This window comes from Balaenoptera physalus (assembly GCF_965194825.1).
Source record: "Balaenoptera physalus genome assembly, chromosome: 16".
In the NCBI taxonomy this organism is placed as follows: domain Eukaryota; kingdom Metazoa; phylum Chordata; class Mammalia; order Artiodactyla; family Balaenopteridae; genus Balaenoptera; species Balaenoptera physalus.
The window spans coordinates 19,046,518-19,059,569 of record NC_138898.1 but is presented as its reverse complement, the minus strand read 5'-3'; the positions used below and the strand labels follow the sequence as shown (position 1 = coordinate 19,059,569).

At 39.0% G+C, this 13,052-nt stretch overlaps 2 protein-coding genes across 2 annotated transcripts in view; one reads left to right on the top strand and one right to left on the bottom strand.

Annotated features, from left to right (window-relative positions):
• Positions 1-13,052, top strand: part of TOP1 (DNA topoisomerase I) — an 86,623-nt gene that overhangs the window by 61,463 nt on the left and 12,108 nt on the right. Inside the window, exons 10-13 of the mRNA XM_082430177.1 lie at positions 651-772; positions 1,698-1,820; positions 3,583-3,770; positions 4,033-4,177. Of these exons, the coding sequence (XP_082286303.1) occupies positions 651-772; positions 1,698-1,820; positions 3,583-3,770; positions 4,033-4,177 (578 nt within the window). The remainder of the gene's footprint in view (positions 1-650; positions 773-1,697; positions 1,821-3,582; positions 3,771-4,032; positions 4,178-13,052) is intronic.
• ZHX3 (zinc fingers and homeoboxes 3) overlaps positions 7,544-13,052 on the bottom strand; it is a 205,317-nt gene continuing 199,808 nt past the window's right edge. The window contains exon 6 of the transcript XR_014254796.1: positions 7,544-10,560. The gene's annotated coding sequence lies outside the window, so the exon portion shown is untranslated. The remainder of the gene's footprint in view (positions 10,561-13,052) is intronic.

Sequence of the window (13,052 nt, the reverse complement as noted above, 5' to 3'; positions counted from 1 at the left end):
TCTAACAAACTCCCATGTGATGTCAATACTGCTGGTCCATGAACTATACTTTGAGTAGCAAGGTTCTAGAGGAATGTCTTACTTAGATTTTTCATATGGGATATCTGGGCTTGCCTGCTGTGAATATATATTTTTAATTCATATTCCACCCACCTAACTTTAAAGAAGAAAGATGCCTATTTCTTTTCCCCACAATTCCTTTCTTCCACTCCCTGCCCTATCCCTTCCTCCCCTTCTTGAACAGAAGCTGTTTAGCTTAGCAGTGGCAGGAGTCCCTCTGAGGATTTGATTTTTAAAAACCATTGAAGAGGTGTAAAGGACCCTGCTTGCTGAAAGGAAAAGGAAGAGTGACTGGGCCTCCCCCAGGTCATCCCTGTCCTGAGCAGGCTCCTGGGAACAATTTACTGGCATAGTCTCCAGAGAATGACCCAGGTAAATATCTGATACAGAGAAGGCGAATTCGTACAAGTAGATACAAATCAATATACTACTGTCTTTGTTGTTATTGTTGTTACCACGTGTCACCAGACCTTTACATACATACCTTTGGAAGGTAAACCATTATTGAAGAAGACGTCTCCAGAGCCTCAGTGTTTATACTCAGAACATGAATACTACACCTCATTTTTTGGAACCACTTTTTTCTCTAGGTAAAGTCATGAAGCTGAGCCCCAAAGCAGAAGAAGTAGCTACGTTCTTTGCAAAAATGCTCGACCATGAATATACTACTAAGGAAATATTTAGGAAAAATTTCTTTAAAGACTGGAGAAAGGTATTGTAGCCTATATATTGATATCCTAGCACCTTACAAAAATATTGATCAACTACTAAGTAATAAATTGTAATTTTACAAAAAATTCCCTGATGTACAATTTGAGTTTTATGAATTTTATTGTATTAAAAAGTTGGGGGAGGGGGTTCTGTTCATTTACTGTATTATATAGGTTTTCTGTCCAACAAGAATACCTGTATTTCTTTCCTGTCAGCTCTCATAGGCCTGTAGGGGGTAGTTTATCAGATTAGGCCAAACAGAAAACCTCAGCTCCAGCCGAGCAAAGCAAAGTTTGCCTCTGCAGGACTGCCCTCTGCCTGCTATTGCAAAGAGACATCCATTAATGTTGTCCTGGTCCCTCTTGATTCATGCGCGTTAGCTTTGGGTGCTTTCTGCTCTTGAAACCACGTATCTATCCTGTATCTGCCTACGTGAGTTTAAACAATTTCCTTATTCTCAATATGGATAATATGAACAGAGGCTGAGCTGAAGTTTACCTTCTGAATAGCTCTAGAAGTAAGATTTAATAAGTGAATAGAGCAAGGATGTTTCTAGGAGAGAATGAATGTGGGAATATTTCTCCCATTATTAAAATGAACGATGTGTATTCATGTTTCCCCAGCTGTGGTACTCATATGCTTAGGGGGTTGGGGCAGTGTGCCAAGGAGTACGAGAAACTACATAAGAGTGTTACCCTTTTCAGTGTTAAGTTATTTTGAATGTCTTCTATTGAATCCATATTTATAACAGAATGAAGTAAGAAACATGTTTCTTTTTTTTCAAAACTCACAAGTTTAGATTGACTACCTCGCCAGATACCCTTTGACTGAAAACATGATGCTTTGCTGTAACTGCAGAAAAACCAGAGGGCTTTTTAGTTTATTTACCTTCTTCTTCTTCTGTCTCCCCCTTTTCTTTTAACTAGGAAATGACCAATGAAGAGAAGAATATTATCACCAACCTCAGCAAATGTGATTTTACCCAGATGAGCCAGTATTTCAAAGCCCAGACAGAAGCTCGGAAGCAGATGAGCAAGGAAGAGAAACTGGTACTGCAGAATTTCTTAAACCTCTGGAGGATTTTAGAATAGTGATCAGTTTATCTAATTTTCTTCTTGTTTCTTACAAAATAGTTTTGACTTTAATGATTTCACATGGCTCTGTACTAAAGATGTAGGATTCTCAGCCTAGTGAAGTCTAGAATTTCTTAAGGGTTTTATGTAGACTGAAAATTGTGAACAAGCACTATGTTTAATGGCTCAATATGAGAACCCTGGTGTTCTGTTGATCTAAAAACCAGCCAGTAGCTCCAATAATACAGTATTTAAGGATGGGCAGATCTGACCCACAGTGGCTCCTGGATGTTAGGGATTTAATAAGACAGATAAAATCATATTGGCCATATGTACACACACACACACACACACACACTCTCCTTCTTTGATGTATTTTACTCTGGAATCTAGGCATGCTTATCCATCTTCGTCTTCTAGCTGTGGCCAACCTCATTCCTGAACGATCTTTCTAGTATCCAGCTGGGATGTCACTTTCTTCTAGAATACTGGTAGGCAAGCTAATAGATAGGCTGCTTGTTTTTGTAGAAAAGTTTTATTGGAACATGCCACATCTGCTTGTTTACCTATTATCTATGGTTGCTTTCATGCAACAGTGGCAGAGTTGAGTAATTACAGCAGAGACTGTATGGCCCTCAAGCCTAAAACATTTTCTATCTAGAATCAGAGGTCTAGGAGTTAAGGATTTTAAGGAATTCTTTGCACTTCAAGGCCTTGTAGTTTCAGTATATTAAACTTGCATGTTTATATAATTTAGGCCGTTGTCTTTATATTAACTCATTGTTTGAGGGTGCCTATTTGACCTTCAGTTTAAAAAATTAGGAGTTACTATACGGATAAGAATGATACCTGCACCAGGCTTTTTAGTCTCAGTCTTTTCTCCAGTATTCCCAATTAGTGAAATTTGGTTTATTTTTCACTTCAGGGGTGTTTTTCAAATTAAAAACCACTTTAGGGAGGGTTTGTTTTTGGTTTTTTTTTTAATATTTATGTATTTGTTTTATTTATTTATTTGGCTGAGCCGAGTCTTAGTTGTGGCACACGAGATCTTTGTTGCCACGTGCAGGATCTTCATTGCGGCATGCGGGATCTCTTAGTTGCAGCATGCAGGATCTGGTTCCCTGACCAGGTATCGAACCTGGGCCCCCTGCATTGGGAGCGCGAGTCTTAACCACTGGACTGCCAGGGAAGTCCCTAGGGAGGTTTTATAAGTAACACCATGTCAGAGCCCTGCCAAGGACACCTGTTGCCAGCAAGTTGTGGATTTTTATCTACACACAAGGCAGCAGGACTTAACTTAAATTGAATTGCTGAGTATAATATGAAGGAAGAGTCAGCAGAGGGTAAGGAGGCTCCAAATCATTCCATCTTTGGAGCAAGGATCACAGTATAAAATATATGTACCCATGTACTAGGAAAGAATCCATAACAGGTTTCTTTGCACTTGAAAACCCACGTGAAATACTGTTCACATGGGAATTTTATTGTATTTAAGCTTGAAAAATCTCTTTGGTCTTCTGGGAATTCCCTGGCAGTCCAGTGGTTAGGACTCTGCACTTCCACTGTAGGGGGCCCATGCGGCCAAAAAAAATCTCTTAGGTTTTCCTTTATCTGAATTTGTTTCTTAGTGATTTTTAGACTTTTCTCTACCTTGACCTGTTCTCCCACAAGAGCTAAGAATGTATGAGTTGAGCACAGTAATTTGAATCCCTTTTGAGTACTTCCTTGCCATCTCCAGAAAATCAAAGAGGAGAATGAAAAATTACTGAAAGAATATGGCTTCTGTATTATGGATAACCACAGAGAAAGGATTGCCAACTTCAAGATAGAACCTCCTGGGCTTTTCCGTGGCCGTGGCAACCACCCCAAGATGGGCATGTTGAAGAGACGGATCATGCCTGAGGATATAATCATCAACTGTAGCAAGTGAGCACAGTTCATCCTTTGGCCGGAAATGAAGTGGAGGGCTTCCTTTGTTCTTGGTAGTTGGGAATTTTTCCTACATTACAGAGGACTATTTGGGAGCAGCATGGTATTTCTATGTATAGATCTCCAAGTGTTTATCACGTATTGACTGGTGAGGAGGAAACTTGGAAATATATGCTCAGCAGATTTGTCCACTTCAGGTTATGAAAGGTGAAAATTGCTCATTACTTCTCACCTCACTGCTCTCACTTTATTTCCACAGAGATGCCAAGGTTCCTGCTCCTCCTCCAGGTCATAAGTGGAAAGAGGTCCGACATGATAACAAGGTTACTTGGCTAGTCTCCTGGACAGAGAACATCCAAGGTTCTATTAAATACATCATGCTGAACCCTAGCTCACGAATCAAGGTAAGGGGTAGCTAAGAGCTGCACCAGTTAGTGGGGCTGATAATCTCTGTCTTTTTGTTGAAATCTAATGTTCTCAGCCTCTAGAATCACTCTGACAAATTGAAAAACATCCCCACAAAAAGAAGGTAATTTCATAATTAGCATTATCTGGTGATGTCCCTAAGATGTATCCATTTTTTACATCACATTGTAATCTTATTTATTAATTCACAAATATTAACTGAAATCCCAGTATGAGCCTGGCACAGTGTATGCATGGTGCTAGGAATTGTGTTGGTAAACAAGATGGACACAGTCCTTGCCTTCACATTGTTTACTGTCCAGTGGTCAGAGTGCAATGAAGAACGTGGTAAATGTGTATTGGCTTCTACAGCTAGTTCTCTTCCTCACCTTCCTTGGCTCTGAAGAAGGGAATGTAATTACTCTGAATCCAGAAAGAGGTTGTAAAATCTAGAGTCTTACATACTCAGTTTTCCTAAGGTTTCATCTGGGTAGATTCCACCAGGACCAAGTGGGATAATGTATGTGAAAGCATATCATAAACTGTTGAGTACCCATGTGTTGCTATTTATTGATACTGTTATTGAAAGGAGAAAACTGTCTTGGAAGGGCAGTCAGTTCTTGTTAGCCTGCTAGGCATACCTGCTTGGGCAAGTCCCTCAGACATACTATGGAAATGTGAACAGCAACTTAAAAGAGAGATGGGCTCCACAGAAAAACAGTCAAGGAATTAGTTCTGTATAGACTGACTGTTTACATGCAGGGGACTGAGGCTAAAGACCCTCTTAATCTTGGTTTATAGCTTATTAAACACTTGTTAAGATTTGAAAGCCACAGCTCAAAAGGCTGTGTGTCTTTTCAAGACTAAACGCACATTTTCTAGCATATAGTCCTGTGTCCTAATGAAAAATACCCATGTATTATATATTTTCTTCAGTGTAATTGGAAAATGTCTCTGTTTTTAGTTTAGAGTAAGTATAGAATCAGAAAGAGAACCCCCGTGGCAAGTAAAAGTCAAGTCATTTAAAGAAACATGTTGTATTCCTCTTCTGAAATACCACCAAGCTGTAGGGCTACCAAGGTGGATAAACAATGGTTTTAGCCCTCAAGGAACTTATGGGCTGCTGGGCAAGTCGGATAAGAAGTCAGTTGTATTGGAAAGGTGAATGTTGAATGCTTCAGATAAATGGAGTAGTTATTCCCAGCAGCTAGAGATTAGAAACAACGTTATGAAGGAAATTTTGTTACAGTTAGGTCTTAAAAGAGAGGTATTTCAAACAGAGAGAAATGTGTCATTATGGACAGAGACGAGGGGTGTGAAAAGGAGTAACAGAAAAAATTGTCAAGTGATGGTTGCACAACATTGTGAATGTGCTGAATGTCACTAATGGTAAATTTTATATTATGTGTGTTCTACCACATAAAAAAAATTTATCAAAATAAAAGATTTGGATTACTGTTAAAAGTATTTTCACATAAGTTGACATTTGATTCTGTTAATAACCACACCAGACATGTACTAATGCCATCATTTTACAGATAAATTTAATCTCTGAGAGGCCAAATTGTTGCCAGCCTTAAATGCCATGCTAAAGTGACTAGACCATGTTCTGCATTTGATGGAGAACCACTGGCTTGGAACAGAGGAGTGTCTTGAGCATAACCCGACTTGAGCAAGATTTACAGGCATTACACATAATCAAATCAATAAATACAAACTGTTGTAAATGCTGCAAAGGATACAGGGTACCTATTTGAGAGTATGCCAGGGCACCTGATCTGGCTTCTGGGGTTTAGGAAAGGCCTTTCTGAGAAAGTAACATTTAAGATGAGACTTACAGAATGAATAGAATTTATCCATGGAAAGGATAGGGGAATGGGCATTCCAGACAAAGAAAACAGCCTTTTGAAATCCCTGAGGTAAGAAGGAGCTGCGTGTTCTTGAGGACTGAAAGACGACCACCGTAATTGGAGTACAGTGAGCAAGAAAGAGGCATGATGGAGAGGAGACTGGAGAGAGGGATGCAGGCCAGATCTTCAGACTCTTCCTTAAAAAAAAATTTTAAGTTTTTTTTTTTTTTTTTATGTGGACCATTTTTAAAGTCCTTATTGAATTTTGTTACAGTATTGCTTCTGTGTTTTGTTTCTGTTTATTTATTTATTTATTTTTGGCTGCGTTGGGTCTTCGTTGCTTCACGCTGGCTTTCTCTAGTTGTGGGAAGCAGGGGCTACTCTTTGTTGCGGTGCGCGGGCTTCTCATTGCGGTGGCTTCCCTTGTTGCGGAGCACAGGCCTTAGGTGCGCGGGCTTCAGTAGTTGTGGCGCGTGGGCTTCAGTAGTTGTGGCTCGTGGGCTCTAGAGCACAGCCTCAGTAGTTGTGGCGCACGGGCTTAGCTGCTCCACGGCATGTGGGATCTTCCCGGACCAGGGATTGAACCCCTGTCCCCTGCATTGGCAGGTGGATTCTTAACCACTGCGCCACCAGGGAAGCCTTTGCTTCTGTTTTATGTTTTGGTTTTTTGGCCACGAGTCATGTGGGATCTTAGCTCCCTGACCAGGGATAGAACCTGCAACCCCCTGCGTTGAAAGGCGAAGTCTTAACCGGTGGACCGCCAGGGAAGTCCCTAAAATTTTGTCTATTATCCAAATCCAGTAGGAAGCCACTGGGCTTTAAAGAGGGGAATAACGCCAGATTTGTGTTTTAGAAACCTGTGATATAATTGATCATTCTGACTGCTGCTCTGTGGAGACTGGATTGGACACAGACAGGAAGTAGGGAGACCAGTAGGAGGCTGTTGCAGTACTCCAGGCAAGAAACGGCAATGACCTAGACAAGATGATGGCAGTGGGGGTCGAGAGAGGGGAACAGATGCCAAATACATGTGTGCTCTTACAGGCAGGATTAGAGTCGGTAGTAGGAGAGTCTTTGAGGGTTGAGAGACTCGTTAGACAAGCTGGGGGAGCTCCTCAAGGGCAGAGAGCCAGCCAGTTTTTATTCAGACAATATCCAGATAACTGCTGTGCACTGTAAGGATTTGTGCAGGTTTCTGAGTGATGGTTATGGCAGTGAACCTAGAAAGCCACCCAGATGTAGGCCCTGCCTAGAACCTTATACCCAGGACAGAGTGGCTCACTCTAGCAACTGGGTTGGGATCCTGAGTCATGAAAAATGGTTAAAGCTTTGGCAAGTGGTACTGTTGAGGGGAAAATAAATGTGATTTCTTAAGCTTTCTGTCAGTCCTCCTCGGTTATGTCCCACTCAGCAAAACAGATCTTCAGAGGTCGAGGTTTTGACAGCATGTTAAATGGTTTTTTAACTGCACTGCCAGCAGGAGAAGCATTCTCTTTTTAGATAAAAATAGAAAGATACAAGTAACAGGGATTTTATTTTCAATGAAATATTTCAAATATACAAGAATAGATATAATGAACACTTATATACCTACCATCTGGCTGTGTCAAACTTTAACACCATGCCCTGTTTCTTCAGTTGCTTCATTTCATAAAAAGTATTCTGATAACCATAGCTGAAGCCCACTAGGTGCCATTCATCTCTTTCCCTAGAGAATACTACATTGAATTTAATGTTTTCATTCTTGTGTGTATTTTTGTATTTTTACAGTATATTATGTGTGCATGAGCAATATGTAGTATTGTTTTACAAGGTTTGATTTTAAATGAGATATGTTATTGAGATTGTTCTGCAACTTATTTCACCCAGCTTTGGTGTTGAGATTTTATTATCTTGATACACATTTCTAATTTATCCATTTTATTTGCTACACGGTATTCTATTATATAAAAAATTATCTGTTCTCTTGTCAAGAGAGACTTCGGGTTTACAGTCATTAGCTAATATAATAGTGCTGGCATAAACACATTTTCCTTGTGTATACAGACGAAAATGTCCCTTAAAAATTCTTTATTAGATATTTCCAAATTGTTCTCTAAAGTACTTGAACCAGTTTACATCACCACCATCCTCCCAACATTGAGCACAAGTTTCTCTTTTTTCCATATGTTTCTAAGATTTTGCTTTTTATATTTGGATCTTTGATCCACTAGAATGTATTTTTGTGTATGGTGTGAGGTTGAGATCTAATGTATTTTTCCCAAATGCATAACCAGTTGTCCCAGAACAATTTAGTTGTGTTACCCCTCTGTCATATATCACATTTCTACACATATGTCATATTGTTTCTGGGCTCTCTGTCCTGTTTCATTTGTCTGTTTCTTCATCAGTAGCATACTGTCTGAACTACTGTAGCTGTATAAAGTCTTAGTATTGAGTTGGACAAGTTTCCTTCGTCTCATTCTTCAAAATTGTCTTGGCTCTGTGCTCTTCCACATTAATTCTGAGATAAATTTGTCAAGTTCTAATGAAGACTATTGAGACTTTTTTTATAAGATTGCATTGAAATTATAGATTAATAGGGAGAAAATATTGAGATTATTTTATTGAATCTTCCAATCCATGAACATGTTATACCTCTCCATTAATTCATGTCTTTGAATATATCCTTCAATATTGTTTCGTAATTTTCTCCATAGAGGTATTACACATTTTTTTAAACTTTTCTTAGAGACCTTATAGTTTTTTGTACAATTGAGTATTTTTCGTTGTTACATTTTTGTTTGTTATTACTGGAGTGGTAATGCTGTTGATTTTTTTAATATTGATCTTCTATCTGGCAACATTGCTGAACTCTTATTATAAAAGTGTCTGTGTCTTTTTGGAGTTTCTATATAGTGACACTATTTTTATATTTTTAAAAAACAATCATCCATAAAACCTTAACTTCTCACTAGTCAGCTATTGTCACAGTCAAATACTCGATTAATTTCTGTACTCAGTACCTTCTCTCTGGGTTTACTTGTTGAAATACATCCTTTACCGTTTACTTAGTGAGTTTCCATAGGTGGCAAATTTTTCTTTTGTTTATCTGAAAGTTTCTTTATTTTCATTCTTATGATCTGTCTTTTCTCCAGTAAAGGATGCATCTTTATTATTGGCGATCTATGGTGTATCTAAGTATACATATATTTTTAAAGATACTCAGACTAGACTTTCAATTTGAGGACAAAAGCATTTTTATTCTAGAAAACTCTCGGCCATTATTTCTTCCATAGCTTCTAGGCCATTCCTCTCATTTATTTGTCTCTTTAGGTCTGGTCTTCATTTCGGGGGAGTTCTAGAGACTTAACTTCTGTTCACTAATTCTCTTTTTGATTATATCCAATCTAAAGTTTATCCCACCTATAATTTGTTTCAATTATTATTTTTGTTTTCAGGATTTCTAATTATTTTTATTTCATATTTACCTGATTTCATTTCATTTAAGACGTGCTTATTTTATCATTCTTTTGTCCTTTTTAGTAGATGTTATATTTTTTTTTCTCTTGAAAGTCTTTGTTCTTTAAAATATTACCTGAAGTGAATTCATGTACGAATTATTTTGTTGGCAGTTCTTCTAACCCATTTTCCTCATATATTTTGGAATTTGTTTGTAAACCCTTTTGAATGGGAAGTAGTTTTTGTCTGCGTATCATTCCCTTTTCCTCCTCTTTGCTCTCCACTTCTCTGCTCATTCCTCCTGTCTTACAGCGAGTCTTCTAACCCAGCTCAGCCCACGCTAACACAGCCCCTGGCTTCAGGTTGCCCCTTCTTGCATGAAGCACTTTCATTGCTACATGTTTGGAGTACAGTGATGATTAAAGCATGAATTCATTGACCTGATCTGACAAAGGTCTGTGAAGCGTAAGATTTTGTCATAGAGGGTGAAGGGTGGTAACTGGTGGTTTTACTTCATGGGGGACTTTAGGTCCAGTTTATGGGAGGCTGCCACCATCACGGGGCTCTGCTGTACACCTTTCTGCTCAGCCTCTAGGGATTTCTCCTGAGATTCTTTGCTTGCTCTTGTATCTGTATTTTGCTCATTCACTTCTCCCATGTAATACTGTTACACCTTTCTACTCCATCTCTGCTCCTTCAAAAAATTTAACTCAAGCATGATGTGACTTACAGATTTTTGACAATTTAAAAAATTTGGTTAGTCAAGGGTAAAAAAGAGCACAGCTGAAATGTGTCCCTTTGATGTACCCTGTCCTTGCCCCCTTTCTAGAAACTTGGATTGGTCTGCTTGTGGTCATAGCCAGCGTTACACTACTTCTGGTCTCCTAGGTCACTGAAAGGATCAGAACTTTTGAGAGCCACAGTAACACATGCTCCAGCTACTGAAAAGACTGTCCTGAGCTCATTCACATCTTTATATACTCATCTTGGTTTGTTCTGCTTTTCCACCCAGGATTCCCATTATACAGACATCTTCTTGCAAGTGTTTCCATTTCCGTCCTCTTCCACTCTGTACCTGGTGCCTGTAGAATCTGAAATAGCAGGGAAATGACAGTCAGCTTTCTGGAACCTGTGTTTTCAACAAAACTCTCTGATCCCAGATAAACCATGGATCTAGAGGTTGCAAAAGGACTGCTTATAGTACGTTCTCAACTGCTAAGTCCAGCCCCTGCCAAGCATTATCTGGTCTTGTAACCTGGGGAAGTAGGCCTTACTAAAAGTAAGACTCTTCAAACCAGTCTTAACTTTATGAACAAAATTTATCATTTTTCTTTTAAATGAAGTACAGCAACCTTCAGTATCACTGTTGCTATCACATTGCATTCAGTCATACCAAGATATTCTCAGTGCCAAATACCCACTTCTGTTTCTTCTCTCTTTAGGACCTAGGGGTTTCAAAGATGTATGTGTCTATAACCTTTTAAATGTAACCATCTGGGGATACAGGGCTGGATTGAAGGAAAATGTCTTTGTAAAACTTTATAGTTTTGGGAAGCTCTGATTTTGGTGAGTTTTATTAGAAGGAGAAAATAAGATGTGCTTATTTTTTTAAAAATTACATTCTGGGGCTTCCCTGGTGGCGCAGCGGTTGAGAATCTGCCTGCCAATGCAGGGGACACGGGTTCGAGCCCTGGTCTGGGAAGATCCCACATGCCGCGGAGCAACTGGGCCCATGAGCCACAACTACGGAGCCTGCACGTCTGGAGCCTGTGCTCCGCAACAAGAGAGGCAGCGACAGTGAGAGGCCCGCGCACCGCGATTAAGAGTGGCCCCCACTCGCCGCAACTAGAGAAAGCCCTCGCACAGAAACGAAGACCCAACACAGCCAAAAAAAAAAAAAAAAAAAAAAAATTACATTCTGAACCTGACTTCTTAGTATACAGTTCTAAATTTTTAAGTGTAAGAGCTAGAACATTAACGCTTCTAGATGATAATCATGGTAGAACATCTTCATTACCTTAGAGTAGATTTCTTAGGACACAAAATAAACACTAACAATAAGCAGTTGATACAGTGGACTTTATTAAAAATAAATACTTACGTTCAACAGAGGACACTGCTAAGATAATAAATACACAAGTAACAGACTGGGAGAAAACATTTGCAACATATATACATCTGACAAAAGACTTGTATCTCAAATATACAAAGAATTCCTATCCCTCAATAATAAAAAGACAAAACATCCCATAAAAAAGAGCAAAAGACAAGATGCTTTAGAAGGTAGAGGACTGGCCAGTAAAAAAGCACATGAAAGAGTACTCAGCATCACCAGTTATCAGTGGAATGCAGATTTAAACCACAGTAAGATACTAATTCCAGTTCTAGGTAATTTTGCTGCAAATAAAATGAAAACATATGTCCACAAAAAGACCTGTACAACAATGTTCATAATGCTATATTTATGCGAGTCCAAAACTGGAAACATCCCAGGGGTCCATCATCAGAATAAACACAGTGTAGTATAGTCAAACACATTAGAGATAGTCATAGAATATACCAGCAAGGTAAAAGCAGTGAACTGCTGATAAATACAACAACATGGATGAATCTTTAAAACACGTTGAGCAGCCAGACATGAGAATCTCAACTTTATGATTCCACTTAAATAATATTCTAGATTAGTCAGAGCTAATCTATGATAATAGAAATCAGATTAAAAGGTCAATGGTTGCTTGGTGATCAACTGGGAGGGGTCATAAGGGAACTTTCTGGAATGACAGAAATATTCTCTAACTTGATGGGGTGTAGGTTACATGGGTTATGGATGGTCAAAACTGATCTAATTGTATACTTAAATCTGCATAACGTAAAATCTTTTTAGAAGATTTACTCAGAGTGAAAGGTTGAATAGGAAGTATTGGAAGAAAATATACTACTTTTATCTGAAAAGGATTTGAATCTATAAAGAACTCTACAAATCAATAAGAAGAAGACAAACATATTTAAGAATGGGCATGTATGGAAAGCTGGTTGGATTTTATTTTTAAACATAGTATAAACACGTAGGGCCAGTTTATTGTCTTTTGTTTAAATTATGTATGTGTGGGGTTCAGATTGCTGTTCACTCTCTGGATTCTGTTTAGGGAAACTGAAGGGCACAGGGATATGCATACTTCCTAGGGGCCAGCCCTCTCCTGTTAGACCTAGACAAGGTGGCTCTTCCCACCACCCCCATCTCTGTGTCCTTATTTGAGATAATCCTGGATCCTTGTGCCAGGAGCCTAGCCAACCTGTGAAGAAAAGTTGGTCTTGTGGTTATCCCGTGAATGACTTACTTGTTAGGTTTTCTAAACTTTGTTTCAGTGGTATGACTAAGGAATGAGCAAATGTAACCCTACTGGAATTCGAAGACTCAGACTCAGGTTTTGGTAGGCCTGTGTGTATCAGAATGATGGGAGGGAGCCCACTTCTGAGCTAGAGACTGTACTGTTGAAGATGAGCCTTTCGTGTCCCGTCTTTCGTGGGTGTGTATATAAGAATGATTGTCAGGGAGATTTATTACTGACTTGAGATTTATTAC